The following is a 25,909-nucleotide window of genomic DNA, read 5'->3' as shown; positions in this document are numbered from 1 at the left end:
TTCAGGGAGCACCCAACGACTCATTCTCAACTTTACCTTTCTGATGCAATTCGCTATGCCACACCTTGCCAGCAAACACGAAAAAAAGGATTGATCTTAGCTAGGCTTATGTTGCTTTTTAACAACACAATCACACAAGTCCTCAAGAATACCAGGCAGAGCTCTTTTTTTACTTCAAACGTTAACAAAGATCGCTGATCACCCTGAATCCTTCCCCAGCCCAGCAGTTTTCCTGGAGTGAATCCCTGGAAACGCTTTCTGCAGGGAAGTTAACAGCAGAGCCTCACAACAGCTTTACCGGGATCTTATCAACTTTTATCTTCCACCAGACAAAGCCACTAAGTACAACCGTTTATTTGCCAGACAATACAAAGATTTCCTACTATTAGAGCTAGAAAACAGTACTTGAGGCTCTGAAGGGGAGACCCTACCGTTTACATAGAAGCATGCATAATTTTTCTCCTCCTTTTAACGTCTTTGCAACGACCTCATACACATGCAGATGTACCCTGTCTGCTGGCACTGTACCCCCAGAGCAGAGGAAGGAGAAGCCTTACCTTTGCTGAAGTGATGGTTCTGGCAAGTCCCAGGGAAGAAGCTACAGCCCAAAGGGTGCTCAGAAATGAGTGTTTCAGGCTTAAGGCTGCTGCACTGCTGAAGTCAATCAGACCAAAACCCAGCTGATCCCCCTCACTTAATCAGAGGACCTCATAGCCTAATTCCTAAATGTGCTTTAGCCTGGGCTTCTAGGAACTTGTGTGCGAGGTCTGGAAGATGGGAACCTCCCCAGTAAAGCAAAAATGGTAGCTCTAAGTAATGCCTCTGTCCACGTTACATCTTTGCCTGAGTCACGTTAACTGGTTACAGCCTAGTTAAAAGCTATAAATTTTTAACTTAATATAACAAGACTTCCACTGTGAAAGGGCTTTTTCCTCTTACAAGGGCAGGGCCAGAACCCGTCTGCAATGATGTTTTCAATACTATCCCCACTGGGGTTTCTTGTTCAAGGTTGTAAAGAACCAGAGCCTCATCCAACGTGCTTCTGGTATAGAAAATACCCAGATTTGGACTTAAAAGCCAAACGTTACTTGGCGTTGGGCCTCCAACGTGAGAATCCCCTGCTGAGAGGTTTGGTGGTCCTTGCTTTCTTAGGACACACAGGGATAGATGTCCAAATACTGGACGGTGGCTTCTGGCAGCTTAGAGCCTGTCCTAGGTCTCACTGACACATCGAGCCATCTGGCTTTCCTTTGCACCTATGTGCACCTTGATGTCTGAAAACACACTCTTTCCTGGCATCTCCAGCTCTGAACATCCTCCAGCTTCTCTCATGTTTTCTCTGGATTTCACCACACCTTAGCCTTAAATATAGAGCACCGTTTTGGGGTAATTAGAGATTCTTAATTAATTAGAGTTATAGATTTAAGGATTCAAAGCTTGACAAATGAGCTCAGGTAAATTTTGCTGCAAGAGCTGGAGAAAATTACTGGTCCCAGGTACCTGCCCTACCCCTCTGCTGGAGGTTAATTACTGTTTCTCTTGCACAGCCAAAAACACCTGTGCCTCAATCCCAGCTGCTCCAGCTCACAGTCCAACACCCAGCTCAGCTCCAGCACCATCCAGCCACCAGACTGCACCAAGGCACGGGCTCTGCTCTTCTTTTGCCCCTCTGTCCTCCAGCAGACTCGGAGGACGACCCCACACGCCTGCAGCCCTGGCAGCAGGGCTCATGGCTGCAGGTCTTTTCCTTTGCCCCTCGTGGCTTTTTCAGGTCCGTGGTCTTCCAGCAACAAGCAGAGGTGCAACAGCCTGACACAACGTGAAAGGCATCTTACTACCTTGCGAAGGCAAAATACTGCGTTTTCTCTCAATATACCTCCAAATCTGCACTGTTCATGTGGTTTGGGTGGGTCGTTTTCCTTTCTCTATGGAGTTGATGTGATGCAAAGGAGAAAGGACAGGATGAGGACCTGGCAGAAGTGATTCCTGCTCCCAGATAGGCACCATCCTGCCAGAGGGCTGCAATCAAACTCTTTCCCTTCTCTCTGCTTTAGCATCCCTGTCTATAACAAGGGAGCCGGCATCATTTTAGACCACTTTCTGTTGTTACTGAAGAACCTTTCAATTAAGCAGAAATCATTTTTTTATTGCAGTGATCAGCTGAAGGACACTACCTTTCAGATCCTCTTAGTTTAAACTGCTACTTTTCCCTCAGTTTTATGCCAATTGACCTGGAAATAAAAGTTCTAAAGCTCACGTAAAAGATGACTTCTGTTATTGTGTTCATTGTAGGTCTCTGAACTTGCTGTATTAATAAACAAGTGTTTGAGTTTCGTGGCAGAGAGAGCACATGGTACCATGACTGCATGGTTTTAATTTGAAATTATGGGCAAAACCATAAATCGAATGGAATATTCAGGAAACATGTCATGGAATAGTAGTAGCCTGTGTGCAGGGCCTTCACGAGAACTGGTTAATAAGGGCTGTTAGCCAAAAGAGAAGAAAAATGGAATATTTGTGGCCAGCCCTTACACAACAGTGGCCCATGGAAACGAGCTGGAACATCCTCGCAAGACATGCAAGAACATTCAGTGAATGCAAAACGGCATCTGAAACTGGGAGAAAGCTTATTTATATAACCCTATGAAAGTGAAAGTGAAAGAGGGAGAAGGCAGCAAATGATCCAGAACAGGATGTAACAATTTTTTAAAAATATGGTCCCAGTGTAGGTCCCGTGTAAGTTCTACAGAGATGGTCATCCATCCAGCTACGTGGATAACGTGATGTTAGGCAATAGGCAGCAGCAATAGCCAGGCACCATAGAAGTGTTATGACAGACCACAACTGGTTTGAATAATGCACAGATTTTGCAAAGACACGGTGTGTCTGGCTGCGGCTAGGGTTTAGGAACAAATTCTCATTTGCATGGTTCTATATGCGTTTCCTGTGGCTCACCACCAAGCCTTGGATCACAATCCCAACAGGACCCCAGAGCACTTGGCAAAACTGGCTCCGGGGTCCCCATACAAAAACCTGCAAATATCAACAAACAGAAACATGATGTACTTTGGAGAGGGAAGCATCTTTATCCCTAACCTCATAATGTTCTTTTAGTGAAGTAACAGTTCTGGGACAAAATCTTAACAGCACTCTATTTTTTTTTCTTAAAAAAAAAAAAAAAACTTTATAAAATTTTTTTTAAAATGAAGCTCTTATTGCAGAACTTGCCCCAGAAGGCAGCCGAAGCCCACTGCCAGGACTGAGGCTGCACACCATTAGGCCAAAATAACTACAAGGATGGATGTAAACATCACATGTGAGAAAAAATAGAGAAGAAAGGGCTACAATAAATAAGCACAGCAGGCTATCACAGCAAGTTAGACCCATTTCAAGATGCGTTGCTGGGTTTATTCATATTGCAAAAATCTGAGGGAGCAGAGGAAAAGACAGCAGTAGGGCTGTAGCCAAGGGACAGGGCAAGATGAACCACTAGTAAGTAACAGTGAAACAAGTGAAGGTTAAAGCAAAAACTGGGAGTCAAAAATGAAGTGAAATCAGTTACTAAATCAATTCTTAATTAAGATAGAAATTAATTCTTTTTCCTTGTTTTCTTGTATATTACTAGTTTTGCATCATTATTTCTCCCTGAAGCTGTGAATGCTAGGAAAAAAAAAAAATTCAACTGAAAGCAACACTGCCATGAAGTCAGATGATTTCATGAGCCGGGGTCTTGAATAATCATCAGGTTTGCAATTAATAATCTGTAACAACCAGGTTGCTTGTCAGGTGATAGGGTTGCAAAAGTCATGCCCTCAGCTGCCGCAGGTGGAAGGAGGGAGCATTGCTGCCTGCCACAGCTCCAGCACTGCCTGGGAAGACCCCAACATCCTCCGATGCTGCTGATGGTCAAGTGAGAGATGGTTGAAGTATTTTCTTTTTCCACAAGCTGGTTTTATACTGAGCGACATGAATTCAACCATTTTGTGGGTATCTATCAAATAACTTTTTTGCAGAAAGGCAATACTTAAAATGGTCCATTTCAACTTCAGAATTGTTACTTTTAAATCCTAATAGCTTAAAGTCATTTTCCCTTATATAAAGGCCCAAACCATTATTTTTCTGGGAGAATGGTGAGGGACAAGACTGGACAGAGTCACTTTAATATTTCATTTTCAAAGGAAACAAGAAGTAGAACTTCAGAACTGTCTTACATTAGAACTTCTTTTCTTTTAGCCAGCCCAGGGAATAGCCTATGTAAAAGCAATTAAAAAGCATGAAATATTGAGGGTCAGGAAAAAGTAAATACCTTCCTGCGTGTTCATATAACTCTGTGCTTTTTATATTTCCCAAGAAGTTACTAACCTATTACATTTTCCTTAAGATTAACAATTTTGGATGACAGATAAGTTCAGGTCAGAGTTTAACTGTTCTCTTCAGTGAATGGAGCAGAAGACATTGTTCTTGTTTCATATTACTGGCACAGCTTATAAGGTAGCTGAGCCTCAAAATAGTGTGCCATCTAAAACATGCAGTAGAGGAAAAGCATTAAGGTAATGGAAACTCAACATTTCTAATGTTCCAAACATATAAATAGAACCCGAGTCAGTACATTAGACAATTGACTGGCTTTACTTGAGTGCATGCAGGAATAAATGGAAACATCCTTATTTCCTATCCCAAGGGGCAATTATTTCAGAGCCTGGTTTTGTGCATTAATAAAAAGCAAGATTCCATTGTCTGGTAGCTAAAATATCTTACTATATATGCTGTATAAGCAGTCCAGCAGCAGAAACAGAAGAAAAACCCAGAACTCTAGCATCTTTTTCTCTAAACAAGTTCTTACCATACCTAGCATATTTCTATGCATATATATAATCAATAAAAACATATTATCAGAATGGTATATGGTTTATGTATTTTAAAAGTTCTGTTAGATGCCACGTGTCCTGGCTATGCATGTGTCTACAGATGGTCCAAAATGCTTATTTCTCAAATGCTATGAGTCTAAAAATGCAAAGTCTGGAATTTCACACCTCTTTAGGACAGAAGGGGATTGGACTGCAACTCAAAAAACAGCTTTCTCTCAGCTCACCACTGATACATTCATTCATTTCTCTGAGCTTCCCTTTCCTTTCTTCTCCCTGCACATCTTCAGTAGTTTGCCTTTACCCTTTAGAGGAAAAATGAGAACATAAAAAGAATTTATAAACAAAGTATTAAAAAATTGTACCTATTGCCTCTTCTCCACATCTGTGAAAGAAACACACTGCCATGATGTGAACCAAATTCTTACTCAGTTACGTCCAGCATCACCATTCATAATGTTTGCCCTAGCCATGTGCCTGATGGATTGATCAGGTGTTGAAACGCCAAGGACACACTAAAGCCCAGGTTCACGTTGTTCCTTTTTCAGACAGCACCGGAAAAAAAAAAAAATTTCTCTCTGGGAAGGTTTGTTTGGCTATTTTGCATCCGAGACACTGAATGCCACTGGAAAGCCTCGGATCCTGCCTCACTACTACTGCACAGAATACTTTAGGGACTTTCTGCAAAATGCTACCAACTTCCTCAAATCAGTAAAACTGGGCTGAAACCAGATGGGAGACCTATCAAATTTCACATGCCAGAATTTTGCAAATATTTGTCATTAGAGACAGATTATACTAATAAAGTCAGATTAACTTGAAGACAAAGCTGGTAGGCTTGATTTTTATTTAGAGGAAGCCTTGCAATTTGTGTTTAAGCTCCCTATTTAAATAGGCAGCTAGCATGATAATGACATCTTAGGAAGAAAAAAAGAGATTCTTGGAGATACATAATGTGTTTAATTGAAACCATTAGTTTTACTGGCAAACAGCTTCATATTTCTGTTCTGTTAATCCGAACAAAGTGCTGCAATTATGACTCAATACATAATGTCCTCTAGTGCTACTCGCCCCACATTCCCGAAGTATAGAAAGAAAACAAAACTGTTTTCAGTTAACAAAACATTCCATGCTTCTATCCAGAATACTTTTATTATATGGTTATCATATACATCAGAATTATATTGGGAACATTTACAAATATGTAAAGATAGTTCAGAACCTCCATTATTCACATACACACTAACTCACACACTCATTTTGCATGTCTAGTCAGTTATCAGGTGGATGATGCACAAAATTATTGCTTTGTGAACATACACCTCAGATTAGATTTAATCTTCAGTGGCAAGAATTGAGATATTTAAAAAAACCAAGTCTTAAATACCCTGTATAACATACCTGTGCATAAACCTAAAGATATGTTTAGCTTACCCATTACCTTTGAAATACTTACCAAAATTAAAATTTGAAACCCATTTATAAAAAAAAAGTATTAAAAAGTTCACCATTATTTACAAATCCGATTAAATTACACATAAATAAATATTTACATTCAACACACTGCTTCCCTTAATACACATAAAGCCTCCCTGGAAATATTTTTTTGGCCTTAATAGGCAAAAAAAAAAAAAAAAAAAAAAAAAAGAGTTATGTGCCTATTCTTTCAAGTTTACCCCCCAATTTAAAAACAAGACAATATAAATATGTGAATAAAGCTGCAATATCCTTAGACACAGAAAGTGAACTTTCTAAAAGCATTTTCATTTTGAACTATTCCTTGTTAAAAAAATATCAAGATAATATTCACTGCAGCCAACATTACTGCAGTTTTTGAAAGACTGAATATTTCCATAAAAATAAGCATGTCAGATGCTATCAGATAACTTTTAAGTCTAGCAGGATTTTAGTACTCTCCTATGGTAATCTGAAAATAAAGAAAAAGCCAAAATAAAACCAAAAAAACAACCCACAGAATAATCTTACTATTTTCAGGTGTTTATAAAAAATTTTAATGTACATAAATCTATATACCATTGTTTAATACTGCTTTATTGTTATTGTTGCATTTAGAGAGAATAAAACCCTGAAATTGTATCAGATAACAAATAGGCTTCCATCTAAAATCTGTATCTTAAAAACTATACATGAAGCTGGTCACCACTAGATACTTAGATATGGAAAAGAAATCTAAATATATCTCTGTATATCTCCATCAAAACCCCTTTATAGCACCACTTTTACAGCAAAGGATTTCAATACACTTGTACTTATCTTCTGGTAATTGCTTCCACAGATAAGGGATACTGCAGCTTTTAGAAAGACTTGTCTCATGGATCCAGGGGGAGTGAAGATCCTGAATAAGAGGATTTTTTTTTCCTTTTTTTCCCCTCCTTTCTTTAAAAACAAAAACAAAAAAAAAAAACCAACAACAACAAAAAAAAAACCAAACGAACCCAAATCTCTACGTTCCCCCTGGCAAGAAGATCCCAGTCTGTGTTTAGGAGGAAGAGTTTAAAGGTTTAAAGTCTGGTTTCTCTCCTTTTACTTCCTGTGCTTATCCATTTTATCAATGGTTTTGTTGGTTTCTGCAGGGCTCTGGTCGCCAGCGTTCATGTATGTTTTGTCTGCTATTTTTAATGCTTCATTTAGGTAGTTCTGGACGGATGTCATGGCAGCGCAGATGGCGGCACTCCCAAAGCCATGTGTGATCAGGCTAAAATGAGTCAAACAGCCCTGGATGCCAGGGTCCAAGATGGGACTAGGTCTCGTGTTTCCAAGAGGAGTTCTGTCCTGAGTGAGGAGGTCTGTGAATTCCTTACAAATCTGCCTGCAAGACACAAAGTGATCACACTTTACACCACGGTGGCAATTTATGCAAAAGCAAATAAATAAATAAAAGTGACAGAGGAAGCCTGTATCAAGTATTTGGCAGTCATGTGGCAGTTGGAGTTCTCAAATTCATTACTCCAGCAGCAGCAGCGTCTAAAATTAAAGCCTATTTATTAGCACCAGTTTCAGATAAACCTTCTGTTATATCTATGTCACAAAAACACATCCACGCTCTGCAAAATAATCTCTCCACCTCTGGTGTCTGGCTGGCTCTGCATCATTTGCCCTAGATTTTAAGGGGGGGGGGGGGGGGAATTTAGGGCTAGTTTCTATGAGAACTGCCACAGCTGCAGATAGGTGATTTAGAAAGACTAAACCAGCTGAAGAGGAGATTCAGTTTAGTTGTGCAAGTATATTATGTATATGCCCTCTTTAATAGAGACCCAGGCCCTGATCCTGCAAACACTAACACATATGCCTGGCAAAACATGAATGGTTAATAAAGCTCCAGCATATGTTGTTTGCTGCTTGTAAATCTGTCCTCTTGATGGGATTTCACAGGAGCTGAGCAATCTTAACAGAATCATCGCTTTATCAGAATTTCTCAATCACAAATACCTTCCAAAAGATGATTGTTACTAGTGCTAATAACAATACCAATTATGATAATACTGAAGAGTGGAAGGGGTAGTGCTCAGTAAAAAGGATAACGTTCAAGCTACAGGAAAAAGAGAGAGACTCTATTTCTAAGAGATATATTTGTAAAAGAAGGTCTCTCTTTCAGGGAAAGATGTATTAATCCTGCAACAGGAGGAGTGTGTTTTGCATGCCTGGTCTGAACCCAAAGTCAGGGCACCTTTTCTCAGCAGTTTAAGCAGGCTTTTCTCAGGTCCTCTGCAGAGCGAGGCTGCCTTCAAAAGCCAGGAATTGCACCAACCCCAGACCAGAAAACATCTCCGACCAGAACGGATCATGAAATGAAGGCTTTGTTAAACCTCACCCTGGGAAGGCTGGCGGGGGGGGGGGGGAAGGGGACAGCGAGCACTCCAGCCACCGGTTTATGATAAGCGTAACTTAACACAGGTCTTCCCTACCAGAGACCTGTTCAGTATGTGGCTTATTTACAGGTACAAGTGTCTGCAGAAGAGCCGTTACAAAGCTTCTGCTTTACCCTTCCTCCCCCTGTTCAGCAAGCTTTGCAATAGGAATTTAGTTAAGTACAGGGACTTTTCCCATCTACCAAAGGCTGGCTTTCACTGAACTATAAAAATCTTCAGCTGTAATAGTGAAAAGGGACTACCCACAGTTCTTGACTGCTTGTGTCCCATGGGGGAAACCTGTGGACTGCTATTGCCAAGAGCAGTTATGAGGACATGGCAGAGGAGCTTCCCTTGCATCCAGCGTGCCCACCAGTAACCCTCCTTGGAGATGCCCCTCCAGGCTGCACATACACAGAAGTGGGTGAACCATCTCCCGCTCCCAGTCCCGACACTGGTTCGTATTCCCTGGGCACACCTGCCCTCCAGGTCCTCAACCCTGTCGGACCTAGGGACATCTTTTTCTTAGAGATATAGCCGTCCTGGTATAGGACTTTTTCTGAAGTTTTTACTACCATTAAAAGAAAAAGAACAGAACTGGTCCAAACTGCTTTAGAGTTATCATACAGGGTTGTTATATATTATTTATCAGACTAAAATAACTGCTGCCGTAGTTGAAATCAAGCCAAAACCAAATTAAAAAAAATAAAAACGCTGCTTCTCTGGTATTAAAATTACACACGAAGACGTACCAAACTGTCCACAGTCACAGATACTCATGGTCAGACAAAAGCATCTTTAAAAAAGAGAAGTAAAAAAACCACCCAAGCCCAAAACTTACTTTGCAGCAAGAAGCATATTCTTCCTGTTTGCCATTTCATTGCGGCCCATGTGTGGTCTAGTTAAGTATTCGGCCACTGCTTTGGAAGGAAACTCTGTCTCACATACATAACCAAAGTCACGAGCAAGATGTACAGCTTCACCTGGCATGGGTAAAAGGGAATGCTTATTAAATATAGTAACATCTATTTATTATAAGGAGATCAGGGAAATTAAGGAAAGTGCCATGAATTTTTGAAGTGTATTTCTGTTTTAGAAAGGGACACTGCTATGTTACCACTATACCACTTGTTACCATTTTCTAATTAATAGATCAGTGTTTCTTTGTAAGTTTGCATCAAGAAAAAAAGACCTACATGGTGACTGCTACAAAAAATAATTCTCTTGCGCTTATAGTAGTAAGAAAAACTCCCACCTCTATTCAGATTAACTGTGCAGCAAAGACTAGAATTCAGTCTAGATCAAATTGTCCACGGGTACTTAAAAACCTGGCAACTAAATTCCACTTATATAATAAAGGGTTTATCAGTTTAGTGTATTTTCTAATACTTTCTAATAAGCATTTTCATATAGAAAATAAAATTGCAAGGTGTACAACTAGGCCACTTTTTTTTCATTAAGACAATCTGATCAGACTTTAAAAAAAATGGATTGGCATGATCAGTGCATTACCTGCACTGTACATGTGTATATGTGCACGTGCATAAGCTCTTTTAAACCCAACTTCCAAAGCAAGGTTTTAAATGCAAGTTGCTGTATTATTTGAGCTGATGTAGAAGTGAAATAGTAAGGTATTGTTAGACCATTTTTCACTTTTCAATTGCTGCTTCTATGGCTATTAAATTGTACCACTACCAGGAGCTGCTTTAAACAGAAACACAAAACATAACCACACACATACATATATATATATATATACACACACCCTTCAAGTCAGCTTAACTGATAGAGGGTCCACATAACATGTTACAGATTAAAGGGGCTCCAGTTTCCTATCAGGAAGTCAAAAGCTATAAATCTCACTTTATATGCTTGTTTATTAGAAAAGCTTCTGAGGATACCGCTGAGGTAGGGCCAGGCATTGGAGTCAGCTGCCCCAGACTTTTTTAAAATTTCCCAGTAAGGAACCAAAACCACTAACACGATGAGTTTCACCCTTCTTCCCTTCCCTGCCTGTCCCTGCACACACCCCTACAAAACCCAAAATGACTCGCCCCCCTCAAGAAACACAGCCTGGGCAAACATGCATTTTGAACATCTTGGCGTGTGGGAGTTACAGCATCCCTGCGAGGCAGCCGTGAGGAAGAGGAGTATTAGCTGGGTTTGTGTGGGGAGGGCTCGGAGGCCAAGGGCTTAGCAAAGGGAGAAGAAGGGGAGAGGAGCCCCTCAAAGGCAACACAGCTGTTAGCTGCTGCCATGTCCCCATCATGCTGACTTTAAAATAAACAAAAAACTCCCTATTATGTTCTTTGACTTTCTAGCCTTTCCAGGCTTTGCCTAGAGGATAAAAGCTGTACACAAGGGGAAAAAAAAGTTTATTTTTAAGACACATTCAAGACTGACCTTCTACCAAAGATGTCAATAGTGTCACATTTGCAGCTTTCCTTCTACCAGCGGGAAGATTCAAGCCAATTTTATCCAGTTTTTCCCTTAATGATCTGCCACCATTTTTAGATTTGGCTCTGTAATTAAAGAGGGAAAAAAAATGGCCTTATTTATCTTCAGGGAACACTTCTTTTTAAAGATGAGAAATTCCAGTTACTGACATTGAGTAGGGTTCTACTGGGGGGGGGGGGGCGGGGGCAGGGGGGAGATAAAAAACAGGCTCTTTTCAAGTGACCTACTTTTTAAATGCTCTACTACAAACCAGCCGGGATGAAACACAGCAGAAGTCAAAATCAAAATGTTTCAAACTGCACCATTGAAACCAACAGTTGTAGAATGATCACAAGCCAAATTAAGTGTACACAAAAAAAAGGACATATAAAGTGTCCTTGTAATGATTAATCAAGACCATGCGACTTAATCCAAAAAGTATTCCATGGGGAACAGTTTAATAAGAAAGCTCCAGGAGCCGTTTTTGAGACAAAAATCCAACTTTAAACAGAGAATGAGAATTGCTGTCAGAGCCGTTAATAGTACTTCTCGAGAAGTAGTAGAAGTGCAAAGAAGTTTTATTTCCAAAGCCTATTAGGATTCAGTGTTGTTGAGCTGCTTAAAAATCAGAAATTTGCTAAAAGGCTTTCTTAGCCCCTTGTCATGGTGATCTGGCTGCTCACACACAAGCACAAGAAAACTTACAAACAGTAGACACGATGGGGATGGTTGTAAGGGGAGTTGCAGCCTACCTTCGGAGTACTCCTCCTAGCAAAGAGGCATTGAGACACTCGGGGGGTGAGAGCCGTCTCTGCACCTCTGCTACTGTCACTTTGTATTTTGACGTGGAGCTCAGGAGGGAAAGTCTCCCCGGAACCGAACAAAATACTTCATTGGGGTTTATGACCACTCCAATTAATCCATCCTTTTGGCAGGGGAGACTCAGAGCGCTGTTTTTCGTTAAGGAAATGGGACCTGCGGGAAGAGGAGGGAAAGCAGGTATTTTATAAAAAGGAAAAAACAAAGAAGAAGCGCCAAGTGAATTTTCTTTCTACAAAAAAAGACCAGGAGACGGGATTTCGTTTTGCCTTAAATGCTCACACCACTGACCCTCGTGCCCAGCATCTCTCTGCAGCGCGGGGCTCGGCTGCGAGCAAAAAAGGTCCCCACAACTATTCCTGAACAGCTATGTTGTGCCACAGCAAGTTCCAAGGAGCTGCCGAACACGACTAAGAATACTTTCTAAAAAACGCACAACACACACCTCTCTGAAGCAGCGTGCTGCAAGTTAGCAAATCGATGCTTATAAAAAGCCCGATACGAGTACAGACTCCAAATTAGCATCCTTCAGCTACTGCCAAAATCTCTTTCCGAGCCGGGGCAGGAAAAAGCCTCCCTCCCACCTCCTGCTGGGCTTCATCTTCCACCTCGCACACGCGGATTTAAGAAACCGCCTTTGGAATTTAATCCCAACAAATTCGTAACAGACAGTACAACAGAGAGAAGAGGTGCAGCCCAGAAGAGAACTGAAAGTAAAACATTGCTCGTTAACGGCTTCAGCCTTTAGGTGAACAGGGACAACAAAGGCTTTGCAAGGAGCAAACCACAGATCCAGCTTTTCCGTCCCCCCTGCGAATCCACCCAGTTAACCCCCAGTGGTGCGCTGCTGGCTCACAGCACCGACTGGAAAGGGTTAAAGAGCCAGGGTCGGCCCCGCTCCCCGGAGGGGGAAAGATTTTCAGTGGTGCATCTGACAGCGAAATTATTCTCCCATGAGCTAAACGCAGCAATCAGCGCTCTGACAAACACTTCTGCTTTTCCTCAGTTAGGTATTTGTTTGAAGTCTTCGGAGAAAACTTCCACTGATTTTTTTTTTTTTAAGCACAAATTTGTTTAAAAACAAAAGCAGGAGGAAAAAAAAAAAAAGCCCTAAATGACTGTAAATTGAGTCAATACGTCTTTCTCCTTCCTCAAAACCTCATCTACAAAAGCATTTCGATTAAGGTAAAGCCAAGCAGGCTTATATGCCAGGGAACTCATTCCCTTCTCAAGTCTTGTAAAGAAGTTGAAGGGGGGGGGGGGGGGGAAGAAAAAAAGAAAAAACCCAAACTGTCTTCGAGTGCTAGCAACAACAACAAAAAAACCAAAAACCAAACCAACCAAATGAAAAACAAAAACAAGCCCCGTGTCGCTTTGCACACACGTATTCCAGGGCAGCATTAAATTCGGTCCAAGGTCCTGGATTCGATTAAAGCCACACACAAGAGCAGGGACGTGCGTGGACGGTCAGTGTCCCCCTGAGGGGGGTCCCCGGGGGTTTGTCCCCGCCGCCACCTTCCCTCGGATGGCGTTAGAAAAATCCAGCACCGGAGAGAGTGTAAGAAAAACTCCCTCGCCCTCCCGATCCGAAAGGATCTGTCCTTTAAAAGATAATAAGGCGTCAATTCACCGGTGCGTCATTAAACTTTAACTATTGACAAGGGAAAGTAAACTGCAGTGCCACCTTACTGACCTTTTCTAATGACTGTCTGGTCATGCATTAATAAGTGTTGATCTTCCACATTCTGGAAAGAGAAAGGGGAGAAAGTTTCGCACCTTGGAAAGCGGAGAGGGAACGAGCCGGGGGCTTTTGGGAAACCCACCCCCTTCCTCTGCCCGTCCCCATTTTAAGGACAGAAGGGGGGGAAAAAGGCAGGTTTCCCTCCAAGGACGGGGCTGGGGCAAGTGAAGCCGGGATGCACAGGAGGGGACCGGTGCCTGGCTCCGCAGCGGAGCCTTCGGGCATCCCTGCCTGTCCCGCCCGCCTCCCACGATGCGTGGGGCGGGCCGGGGGGGGGCGGTGGGGGACACGGACGGACACGGGAGGACACAGGGACACGCCACTTACCTGCACCTCCTCCATCTGGTGGGTCATATCGTGCAGGCCCAGGTTATCGGCCAGCGCGGAGGCGTCCAGCCCGTGCCCGTGGGGCAGGAGGAGCTCGGAGCGTCGGTACGTTTCCCTGCGGCCGCCGGCGGAGCCGCTTTCCAGGGCCGAGAGGTGGGGGACGAGGCCGGGGCGACCGTGGGGGGCGAGGCCGGCCGGGTCCTGGCTCTGCCGGTTGGGCCAAGCGCTCTGCTGCTGGCTGGGGGGCGGCGGCGGAGGCTGGTGGAGGGGGTTGATGGAGAAGGGGTCCCCGAGGTGGGAGTAGGGGTCGCTGGACTGGGAGTAAGGCAGCGGCTGGTACGGGGGGGGGAAGTAAGGGGGCTGGAAGTCGGAGGCACCCGAGTGGGAGAGCGGCGGAGCCGGGCTGTACAGGTGCTGGCTGACCGCCGAGAGGTGCGGGAGCCGCGGGTTCCCGTTGCTGCTCCCATCGTGCCGGTCCTGGAAAGAACAGAGGGGTGGGGGGGAGAAGGCAGGCGGCCGTCAGTGGGGGGGGGGGGGGTCCTCGGGCACCGGCGGCAGCCCAGGGCTGCGGGCGGTGGCACTCGCTGACACCGAGCGAGAGGAGAGGAGAGAGACGGCGGAGCCGCCCGGCTCCTGCCCAGGGAGTCTGCTTTTTTTACGGCGTTTCGCCTAAGAAGTCAGCCCCGCTCCCAGGGAAGAGATTACAAACCGGTTCTCGCCGCTCTCCTCAGCGCGACTACAACACACTAACCCTCACCCTTGTGCAAGTCGGTGGGAGAATCATTAAAATAAGAAGAATTCAAATCGGCCACGCAGCCCAATCTCTGCCGCGCTCTCCCGGCCGGGGAGGAGACTCGGAGGCTGCAGACCCGCTTGCCCTTCGCGACAAGGGGCCCGGAGGCTGGGAACCCGCTTGCCTATGGTGACAAGGGGCCCGGACAGAGCAGGCCGGAGGCCCCCGGACCCCCCCCCACCCTCCCGGGGGCCGCCCGGGACGGGACGCGCAGCTCTCGCCCGACGGCTGCCGGCGCGGCGGGGGAAGGACGGCGGTTCTTCCTCCCCGCCGTCCCATCTCCGTTTCTCCCCCCCCTTTCCAATCTCAGCAGTCAAAGCTTAAAATGTCTACATTGAAGCTGATCCAGGGATTTAGCAGCTTCTGGCTTCACGGTCATTAAAATAACAGGGCTAGTTAATAAGAGGTGAATGGGGTCCCAATGGAGCGTGAAGCGGGGACTGCAGCTAATCTGTAGGAGCCAAGCAGGCGGACCGCGACCAGTGGAGCCGGAGGGGGGGGGGGGGGAAGGACGACGACACGGGGGGACACAGCCGCTTTGGGAGAGATCAGAACCCGGGGGCACCTCACGGAGGGGGTGTGGGAGATGCTCCCGCGAAAGGGGGGGACGTGGGAAGCACTGCCCGGCTTCTCCCCCCCCCCCCCCAAAGCAGCTGCTACCTGCCGGCCGGCTCCTCCGCATCTCCCGGAGCGGAGCCTCGCAGCCCGGACCGGTCCGACAGGCTGGGGCACTCGGTACCGCGCTCCCGCCGGCGGGCTGGGGGCTGCCCGCTTCGGCCTTCGGCTCCGGCTTCTCCTGCCCAGCTCCGCCGGGGGGGACACCCCGCTCTCGTACGGGGGACACCCCGCTGCACCGGGCGGCTGGGGGAGGCGAGGTCGTTTCTGCCAGCCCCTTTTATTTAAGAGTTCAAAAGACTCGGAGGAGGGAGAATTAAAATTCGTACCTCCAAAGGAAGGGGGAAAAAAAAAAAAAAAAAGCAAACCGCGGGCCTTCGGGAAGGGGCAAATCCCGCCAGGCGGGGAGGCAGGAGAGCCGGGCGCCGGCTAGAAGCGAGCGGGGAGGGAGGGAGGGCAGCGCGGCTCGGGGGGGCGGCGGAGCTCCGCGCTGCCCCACGCCGGACCCCCCCCCACTCCCGACCCCCTCTCCCCGCGTTTCTCACCTCGCAGTCCTCTTCGTACTTGACGTTATCAGCTAGTTTCCACAACATGGCGTCCAGCGTCCAAACCAGGTGTGCGGGTGCCGAAAACAAGACGAGAGCTCAGCCCCCCCCCCCCACGGAGCGGTAAAATCCACGTCGGCGCTGGGGAAGAGGAGCTACCCCCCGGACGGAGCTCTAGTTGGCAGGCATGAAGGCAGATGACGGACTAAACCTCCCCGCTAATGGTCACTCGGGTTTTTTTCCCCTGCCCAGACGCCCTTAATGGCAACAGGATTATCATAACTCCTCCCCAGGGATGGCTCCGGAGCCGCGGCCGCCAGCCACTCAGGAGGGAGCGCGCAGCTTCAAGCCACTCCTTCCGCGCTGCGCTCCGCGCCCGCGGAAGGCTGGGGAGGCACCACGGAGCCGAACCCCCCCACACCCCACCCCACCCCCTTCAGCGCCCCCGGAGCTCTCTGTCCCACGGGAAAGGGGTCATGCGTGGGCACCCCCCCCCCCCGCACCCACACTGCGAGGAGGCTGCCCCAAAAAGCCCCCCGACGTGTTGGATTTTTTTTTGAGGGAGGGGGGAGCGGTGTCGGGTGTTTCCTCTCCCCCCCCCTCAGGCGTGGGAGGACTTTGCTAAAACCCGCGTGGGGAGGCGCAGCGCCGGTGCCCCCCCCACACACACTCGGCGGGTCCCGGCGGCTTCTGGGCGAAATAAAACTCGGGAAAAGTCCTCGTTGCAAAAGCGAGAAAGTCCGAGCGCCAGCCTGAGCTCGATTTGCATAATTGTCAAGAGTTTGAATTACTGATAACAACTTGCAAGCTACCAATGTTTAAGGTATAATTTACTTAATTATCCAACAAGATTATTGCAGTTGTGTGGAATCCCTGGTGGGTAAAGCAGCACTGATTCAGCGTCCCCGATTCGGAGCTGTGTGAATTGTGCCACTGGTTCCTCGCATCGTTATTATTTTATTATTTTTTTTTTAACGAAAATCCCGCCCGCCTAATCTTTTCGCGCAAACTTGGGGTTGGGGAAGCAGGTGGGAGGTGAGACAGGCATTTTCGGACGCCGTGAGCACACTTTCATCTTAGCTTAGAAAATCCTTCCCTGCCAAATTGCTACCTTTCTGCAGCCATTTGATCTATGCAGTTATGCGTGTCAGACAAAATGAACATCGTTTTCAAAAGCAACGACTTCTCCCAGTGTTTTAAGGTGCATCCGGATCACTGCTCATTTACATGAGAGGAGCAAGTGTTTGTTTATTGTGGCAGGGACAAAAGATGACCCTGGACAGTGCTGGCTGCGGAGATCTCGGCTATCTCAGTGCCCGGGGACGAGCAGCCCGAGAGCTGTTATTAAAGGCCCGAGATAGACCCACGTCTCGAGATTTAAACCAGTTCATTCTTCCCTCGCTTTTTTTTCCTAGGGATTAAGGAACAAAAATAACAAGAAAAATTAAAAAAAAAAAAAAAGCAACCACAAAAAAACCAACCCAAACGCAAAAAAAAAAAAAAAAAGAAAAACACCCAAAACCTCCATCTGACTAAATGAATGATCTAAAAATAAAACCGAGGAGGACGGGGGTGCTGGAAATAACTGTTGGAGGTGTTATCTGCCTTATCTAGCAGGCAGGTGCTGATTTGCAGCAGTTGCATTAAGCCCATCATCAGCAGGGACTCCGCATTATCATTTTTGGTGGAGTCTCTATTTATTTTTTTTAAACGACGGTGTTTTTCTTCCAGGGATGTTTCTTTGAAATGCAGTTCGCAGCGATTATTAGCGAGTGTGCTTGCGCTGCTCCTGGCGTCATTAAGACTAGGAATCTAAATAATAAAAGACAGGGGGAGCTTAAAGTTCATTTGTATTAAAGGGACAAGATGGATTTAGAAAGAAACGAGGAAGGGAACCGTCGAGCTTCCCAGGTTTGGGATCAGCTCTTTTTCCTTCCAGGGAGACCCTGTATTGTAGCAAATTTTTATCATAACCTCAGAAGCCAGATTTTCCTTCTGCTCGGAAACGTCACGCTGAGGGGCGACCGTGATTTTCTCATTCTTGAGAACTGTCAAGGTCTGAACACCTTGGGTTTGTTTCTTTTGGTGGCCAAAACCACGAAGACGAATTCAGTTTCATTATTTGTCGTATATATAAATAATATTTACAAACAGAGGCGCGGAAGAGGATGAGGGATTTATAAGAAATTACCTGAACAAGGCGACCAAAATAAGCACTTGGCTTCCTAGAAAACAAACCAAGAAAGCAGAGAAGAGGCTAAACACTTCAAGTTTTTGAGACAAACTTTCCCGCACGTCCACTTGCTCCTCGGTCTCTGTTGGCAGCAGCAGCAGCTGCCAGGGACCGGCACAGGGCTCCGGGGGGAGCAAAGGGCCGGCCAGGGCAAGGCAAGGCGAGGGGGCTGCCCACCGCCCCCCCGAGGGGGTCCCCGGCCCCCAGCGGTTCCCTCCGCGCCCCGGCGGCCGCCGGGCAGGTGATGCCGGGGCCGAGCGAGGCTCCTGCCCCGGGTGCTTCTGTCGGGGGATGCTTTGAGTAAATATCTGGACAGGTCGGGCCTTTTCTTGGGGGGGGGGGGGGGGGGGAATAATACTTTTTGAGGGTCTCCCTCTCCGAAGCCTGGCTTCCCGCAATCCTCTATACGCAAAGTGGCAGGGAAGGGGGCGGGCTGGGGGCCACCTGCAAAGGACACCGGCGGCTGTGCCCTCCCACGCCCGGCGAAATTCTCCCTTTCCAGGGAACTGCCGGGCACAGGAAAGGAGCAGGGAGCCAGGGCTGCTGCCAGGGCACGGTACCTCCCCGGACACTCCCTTTGAGACGCGGGTCAGAGCTGCGCAGGAACCGAGGAGCAGCCAGGGAGGTGGCTCCTGACAGGTGGCAGCTTTATTTACTTATTAAAAAAAAATAATAAAAAAAATATGGTGCCCTTACTTTGGGGACATCCCCTGTTTCCAAGGAGAAGTGGTTTCTTGCTTGTTGGGGGCTTAGCTCCCCCGCACACCTCTCTTTTTACGAGGATGCAGTTTCCCATGGGGGACCCATAAAGCACCCCCCAGGTGTGAACACGCTCTCGGGAGGGGAGCCAGAGCCCACTGCCGAGCCTCTGTCACATTCAGTAGTTTTCCTATTTGGCAGCAATTAAAAGAGAGCGTGGGGATGCTAATTAGTTACATCCCGCTTCCTCTCAAAAAATTATTTAAACACACACATATCTGTATCATTAATGAGACTGCAGCAACCTGTCCGGATTGTCGCCTCGGCTCCTGCAGAGCTTTTACAAAGAGGAGCTGCTGCCCCGGCGGCCCCGGGAGGTTTCCCGTGTAACTTCCACACCGCGGGGAGGGGCGGAAAGCGGCGTGTCCCACCCGTTCCTGTGTGTGTGTCCCCCCCCCAACCCCATCCTCACCCCACGCAGCAGAACTCACCCAGGCTGCCGCAGCCCGGAGGGGCAGCACCCCACGCTCCCCCCCCATCCCACCACCACCACCACCCTCCAGCCCAAAGCCTGGGGGTGCGGAGGGGGGGTCCCCGGGGGGGGGACGGGACACACACGGGGGACCAGTGCAGAGGTACGTACTTGCCAGTCGATCCTCCCCAGCAGAGCCATGGGGCGTGCGGCGCCGGCAGCTGCCTCCGTGGCGGAGCCGCCGACACCTGGGCGCGGAGCGGGGCGCGCCTGCGCACCCCACCCGTGCCCTCCCGCCCCGGCTTGGCCTCCCCCTTTCCCAAACCTCGGCCCCCAGAGGCCTTTCCCCCAGCCCCGGGGGACGAGGACACGGGGACACGGTCCCGCCGCCGCGGGGCTTCGCTCTCCGTGGCCGCCTCGCAGGGTCCTTCCCGCCCCCCCCCGGCGGCAGAGCCGGGAGGTTTTAAGGAGGTTTTTTTGCCGCTGCCCCGCCGGTTCTCCTCCCTTAACGGCGTCCCCCGGGGGAGACGGAGCCCCGGCGGGGGCTGTGGGAGTGCCGGCCCCAGCACTTCGCCCCCCATCCCGGTCCGCAGCTTGTCGTCTCCCCCCCCAGCAGAGAAAGCGAAGATGACGGGGAGCGCAGAGGGGATGCGCCGTCAAACATTCTTCACCTGCCCCGCTCCCTGCCAGCCCCTGCTTCTGCAACAGGCGAGAAGAAAGCGTGCCCACACCGCGGCTAGTTTTTTTTGTTGTTGTTCCCCAACCTATTAATTTGCTTAATAAACACGATTCCAGCTATGTTTTCTGCCTGCTCCTTCCCGATGGAGCTGGAGAAGCGGAGTCCTCTGGCCATAGCGTGCCGTGAGCCTGCAGCGGAGAGGACGTGTTTAGCAATTCACGGGCAGAAGTGACAGACTTTGACACTAGGCGCTTTCGGGCCCTGGGTTAGATCCTGCATGGCATGTGGCAGAGGTTCAGCAGCGATGTGCAGCTGCCTCGGGCTCCCGCAAAGGAGTTTCTCTGGCTTTTGTACACGAGAAGTTTTGTCGAGCTGGATGGTTTGCGGCAGGAGACGGATACCTGGGAGGGAGGGAGCTCACACCAGCCTGCCTGCAGCCACAGCGTGGGACAGGGGTGAGGAAGACCAAAATTCCCAGCCTGTCCCTGTTCTTGAGGCAGGGGGTGACCACAAATGTGACTGCAGCTGCATTTACCTCCATCTCCTCATTCATAAAACAAGGGTAATGATCCCAGTGCTGGCGAAAGCTGGGTTCCTATCAGATGGGGCCAACGGAGAAGTGGGAGCCGTGGTCCCCAAGACCTTTGCATCTCTGCCCAGTGATCCTGAGGTACCTCCCCAGGGCTCTGACATTTTGCCTGCAGTGGTGTGATCACTCCACTCTGGAGAGATGCTCTGATTTTTTTTATTCCTTCCATTTTATGTCCATTAGGAGCAGCAGTGCCATGAACTTCATTGCTGTTAGCCAGAACGTTGCTCCAAAGGATGCCGTTGCTGGACTGTGTGTAATTGAACTCAGTTCGTTAGTGCAGGAAGCAGACTCCACATCAAATAAAAAAAACAAGAACCAAGATCAGAAAACAAAACCAGTCAAAACACCACAATGCTAAATGTGAAATCAGGATTCATATATTTAGTTAGACTCTTTTCTGAAAGCAAAAAGATAAACAGGCTCTTGGCACAATATACATAATTCATACTTTAAAAAATAAAGCCTTGGTGCATTATACGTTCCTACAGCTAATTGCTCATACTACAACAAGAAAAAAAAAGCCCCAGTACCACAAAAAGAAAGAATCCCATAGGCTAAACCAGCAGAAAAGCAAGTATTTCAAATACAGACACAGAAATGAGCTGAAAAAACATTGCTCAGCCCAGTTCGGGCTGTAGGTAATAAAAATCCTTCAATATGAGTCTCCAGTTCCTTTTGCCCCTTTAGAAAAGGGAGCAGGCATTATCACTGAGCTATACTTGCACTGTAAAAACATCTGCCATGAGATGCTCTCTTTATCCTTTTCTCTGCTTTCAGGGTATATGCAGCCTACACGACACCTGAAACGATGCACTGTGTTTTAAGAAAACAACTGCTGGGCCACAACGGTGATGGTTTGGGGAAGATTCTTCCACTGACGGAGATGGGCACCAGGTACAAAAGGACTTTTCCATCCCCAGCTTTGAGGGGTCCTGCAGCCTGTGCACCGTCAGGGAATCAGTCAAGTGTGGTTTTTTAAATATCCACTTCTCCATGTACATGCATACATACACACGGACATGCACAAGCTTAAAATCCTAATAGATAAAGAATCTAAATGCTTTCAAAGATGATTTTTGAGCACAATGTAAAGGAGTTCAGCAGAGATGCAGACGGTACCTGTACAGTAGGAAAGGAATTTACAGAACAGTCAGATGCCTTATTTCTAGTTACCTTTCACTCTTCAGTCATCTTAAAGGCATGATGAAATCAGTAAACTGACCTCGATGTCAGGGAAATGGGTCGTGTGAGTTGAGGCTGAGGATTTTCCCTGTAGGCAATTTAAGTAAGTAAAGAAAACAAATTCAGTTACTCTTTTGCTTCCATAGTCCAGTCTCTTGAAACCTCCTAATCCCTCTAAACAGCCAGCCTTCCCTGGAGTCCTCCATCAAAGCTTGGCTGGACAAAATCTGACATGTATCACATATGGGGAAAAGCTCAGAGGGACAAAAAATTTAGAGACTAACATAAAACTCTCAAACTCTTTGGCCTTTTTATTACTTAGCAGCATACAAGGACACTCTCTTCCCTTCCATGTCCCCGTTAAAAGATTACCGCAGGTGTTTGCTTAATTGCGATGCATTGGAAAATACAGAGGGTTTGGTGGCACCACATTTCCTCCTTTGTGGTGTTTCTCCATTGCTGGTATGCTGGTGAGCTGGAACTCTATTAATTACATGGCAAGATGAAGCAGAGCTGTTGGGGGAAAAAAAATTGAACTGCTGGCAAAAATTACATCAGTCAAAATTCTACACCTAATGCACTCTGTCATTTATGATCATGCTAATAAGGCACCAGTGAAGGGCTGTCAGCATTATAAAATATCAGGTGCCAGCAAATACCTCCAAATTCTTCCAAACCTGCTCCAAGCTGCCTTCTCAAGGACTTGATTTTGCAGGTGTATCTGCAGAGACAGTCCAGGATGATGTTGCACAGTTACTGTAGCAAATATATGGAGGGTCTGGAGTTTTTTTAACAGATCTATTTTTCCCGTGCAAAATTATTTACAAAACTTCATGCAGCACTACTGCTTCAAAGGCACAAAGGAGATACTCTGAAGTGAAAAAATTTGCACTACTTAGAAGCCTCTTACCTATGTTCAGCTAATTGCATGCACGTATGATTGCAGAAGGACACAGACATGGGCTGTCCAGATGATTTTTCTTTTACTAAAAACCTGCACTCTTTGCCATTCAGTAATAAAATGGAGGCAATACATCTTAATTTTGGGGCTTCCAACTTTTCCTCTGTCATCCCTTTTCCTCTCTACTTGCGGGCATGCACCCACGCTCCAAGATGTGCCATCATTGCTGTTGTTAACAGTTTTGCACAGGAACACCATTGTGATCAGGCAGCTATGGCTCTCCGAGCCTGATCCCTTTTTTTTTTGCCTATGCTACATTTCTACCTGCTGGAGTAGTGAAAAGCGCCCAGTATGTATCAGTCCAGAGAAGGCGAAGTGCTGTATCAAAGGTATTTGCTAGATTTTCAACCTCTGCCATAGCTGTTTCAGGAAAGAGCCAAGAGTTCCTGTCCCATGGAATTAGGAGCTACAGTCCAGACCCCACCAGGTAACACAGTTCAAGCAGCTTTAAATCTCCTACTACTCGTACAAAAGTCTGTCACTGGAAAGCACTAAGTTATCATCTACCAATGCAAATGGATTAAAAAAGCAGCTGTCAGTAACTTGGTAGCAGCAGTTTTATGCTGCATGAGATGTCTTTTGCCCACACCACTGCACCAGACGTGGTCCATCACCCTGTCACCAAAACAAATTTACAAAACCTCCAAAGCTGACTCTAACCACATGCTTGGACTAACTCAGAAGATGGGGAGCTGTAGGTCCACACCTGTTCCACATCAAATTTACGCTGTTAGACGACTTGGTGGTCCAGAGAGCTGAGATTAATGACCCTGGGAGCACAGTCTGGGACAGAAGCTGAGGGAAGCCTCGGAGGGGACATGAGAATAGCTGCTCCCTCCCTCCGGGGCACAGGGAAGTTTTGCTTTGGGGAGCCATGGGCCAAGGGTCTGTCGAGGAACGAGAGGGAACTTGGAGGGCAGTTTTTAGAGTTGAGAGTCGTATCGGTGCAAGACAGATGGTTGCCTTTGAAAGCCAGCCCTGATGCTGAGAGGAGAGGAACGAGGCCACCACTTCCTTGTGCTGGGCTGCATTAGAATTGAAAACAATCACAGCAGCGAAACAAAACCAGCTCAGCTGAACAGATGCAAATCCAGCGGCAGACACGGGCTCAAACCAGGTCAGGCTGCACCCATGCAAATTACGGGTTACCCCAGAGCGCGCCGTGTCCACGCCGAGGGTGTGTGCTGGTGCGCTGCCAGAATGACCTGAACTCCAGCCTGGGTCCAGGCTGTCGGACAATGCTTGCCCCGGGGGGGAGAGCCCGACAAACTGCCCCGTGCCTGCACGGCAAGGCTTGCTCGCCCCTCGCCAAGTGCCAAATGCATCTCTCCTTGGAGGCTTTGCCCATACAGCTACACAGCAAAGCTGCAGAGAGAAGACTAACTAGCCCGAGGGGAGATTTGCCAGTACAGCTAGCCCGATAAAGCACTCCTCTTGTGTAAACACAGAATACACCAGCTAAAGTGCTCTTCTGTCAGCATAGCTTATCCCAGCATAGTTTTGCCAAAGGAATCCGCACTTGCGTTTCAGCGAGACTGTAAATCTGTTGTAGCGTGGTTAAGAACCGCTCAAAGCAACATCACCGCAAACAGCACAAATCTCTTCACCAGTTCAAGTTTGTTCCAAGGTTTCCAAAGCACAGTGTTGTTCTGGTGGGGCAGGTATCATCTGCTTTTTCTTAGCCAGCCTATAAAGCCACCGCAGCCACCACGGTGGCCAGCAAAACATGGCCATGAGGCCAAAGCCCCCCCAGAGCCACCAGTTCCCTGGGAGCACCCAGGCTCCTGTCCATGCCCAGGGCACCAGTTGCCACTTAGGCCTGTGGCGTCTTCCAGCAAAGCAAGCCAAACCTCAGCAATGCCTTCTGGAGCCCAAACCTGGCCCTGCTTAATAATGGTGGCGTGTCAAGAGACACAGGGAGGCTTTGCCATGGATGGGAGGGAGGGATGAGTTCACGCTTCGCTGCCACAGCTGTTGGCCACTGGTGGCTTCCTGGGGGACTGAGCAAAAGAGCCCGGACTCTTGACTTGTCTAGACAAAACTCTTCACTAAGTGGGGAGGGGAAGGGTCTGAGTACTTGCTTTTTTAAATCCTGAGCCCTCCCTTCCTAAAATCCATGCCTCAGCTTCTCTGGAGAGCGTGTTATGCCCGTGAGCCTGGTCAGTAGCGAGGACCGTACCTGCATGCAAGCGGGGGGGAATTTACATCTTCAGCAGTCGCAGACCGGCCGGACGTCTGCCACGCTCTGCTGGTCTTCGCCAGCTCTGCACTACCTATGCACGTAGGCAGCACGCCGTCTTCCTGTCCCAAAAGCTTGGGGATGCGGTATTTCTTTGTTTATAGTGCGGAAGCAGGAAACGTGGAAATGTAAAGCATATCTACAAGCTACAAACACCTCCAGCTCACCCAGCCCCTGCCCCAAGCTGGCCAGATGTGATCCGGCAGCTCCAGGAGCTCTTGCAGCACCCGAGACACCAATTCCCTACCGGAGCAGGCACACTGGCTCCGGCAGAGCAATGGCTGGCGGCCTCCCAAACCCGCTGACACATCGAGCCAGTTCAGAGCAGGCACAGAGAAAGCCTGGGTCTCTGCAGACATGCCCAAAGGGTCTTGCTCAACGCAGGAAGGCTGCGACGGCAAAGAGCCGGTGCCGGCTCTGCCGAGACCTGGGCTGCGACCGCAGCCTCATCTCGTCCCTCGGCCGTGGAAAGTCCCTGGGCAGAGGCTGTGGGCTGTATCACGCCGCTTAAGCTCTGCAAATGGATTGTGGCACATGGCTCCCCAGGCACACAGCTCGCCGGCGGGACTGGACCATGCCAGAGACCTTTAGGCTCCAGTCTCAGGACAGTCTACCTGAAGCATGCAATTGATGCTCCTTGTAATTTTACTGGAGCTGGTGCCATTGCAAATGCCATTCTTATCTACCTAAGTACAGATCCTCTCTTGAATTGTTAACAATGTTATGTAGCAATTTGTTACATAAGCTCATTAAGTTTTCTAATGTATCTATGTTAATAGGAACATAAATATGGAAATCTTAATTTCAAACCTGTTTCTGAAAGCATTAGCTGGAAAACTAGT

At 47.7% G+C, this 25,909-nt stretch overlaps 1 protein-coding gene and 1 long non-coding RNA gene across 2 annotated transcripts; both read right to left on the bottom strand.

Annotated features, from left to right (window-relative positions):
• Window positions 1-5,916: 5,916 nt before the first annotated feature.
• TFAP2C (transcription factor AP-2 gamma) lies at window positions 5,917-16,241 on the bottom strand. The gene is made up of 7 exons (XM_075019862.1): window positions 16,011-16,241; window positions 14,058-14,534; window positions 13,683-13,734; window positions 11,923-12,145; window positions 11,138-11,256; window positions 9,576-9,717; window positions 5,917-7,695 (listed from the first exon to the last, which is right to left on the bottom strand). The coding sequence occupies exons 1-7, from the start codon at window positions 16,056-16,058 to the stop codon at window positions 7,410-7,412; spliced, it is 1,347 nt and encodes a 448-aa protein (XP_074875963.1). The 5' UTR covers window positions 16,059-16,241; the 3' UTR covers window positions 5,917-7,409.
• A 636-nt stretch (window positions 16,242-16,877) lies between these two features.
• Window positions 16,878-19,664, bottom strand: LOC142026654 (uncharacterized). Its single transcript, XR_012648876.1, has 3 exons — window positions 19,586-19,664; window positions 18,202-18,235; window positions 16,878-17,421 (listed from the first exon to the last, which is right to left on the bottom strand). It is a non-coding gene; the product is annotated as an uncharacterized LOC142026654 (long non-coding RNA).
• Between the last annotated feature and the right edge of the window lie 6,245 nt (window positions 19,665-25,909).

The sequence above is a fragment of the Buteo buteo genome, chromosome 2 (genome assembly GCF_964188355.1).
Source record: "Buteo buteo chromosome 2, bButBut1.hap1.1, whole genome shotgun sequence".
Lineage (NCBI taxonomy): Eukaryota > Metazoa > Chordata > Aves > Accipitriformes > Accipitridae > Buteo > Buteo buteo.
This window is presented reverse-complemented; position numbering and strand designations above follow the sequence as displayed.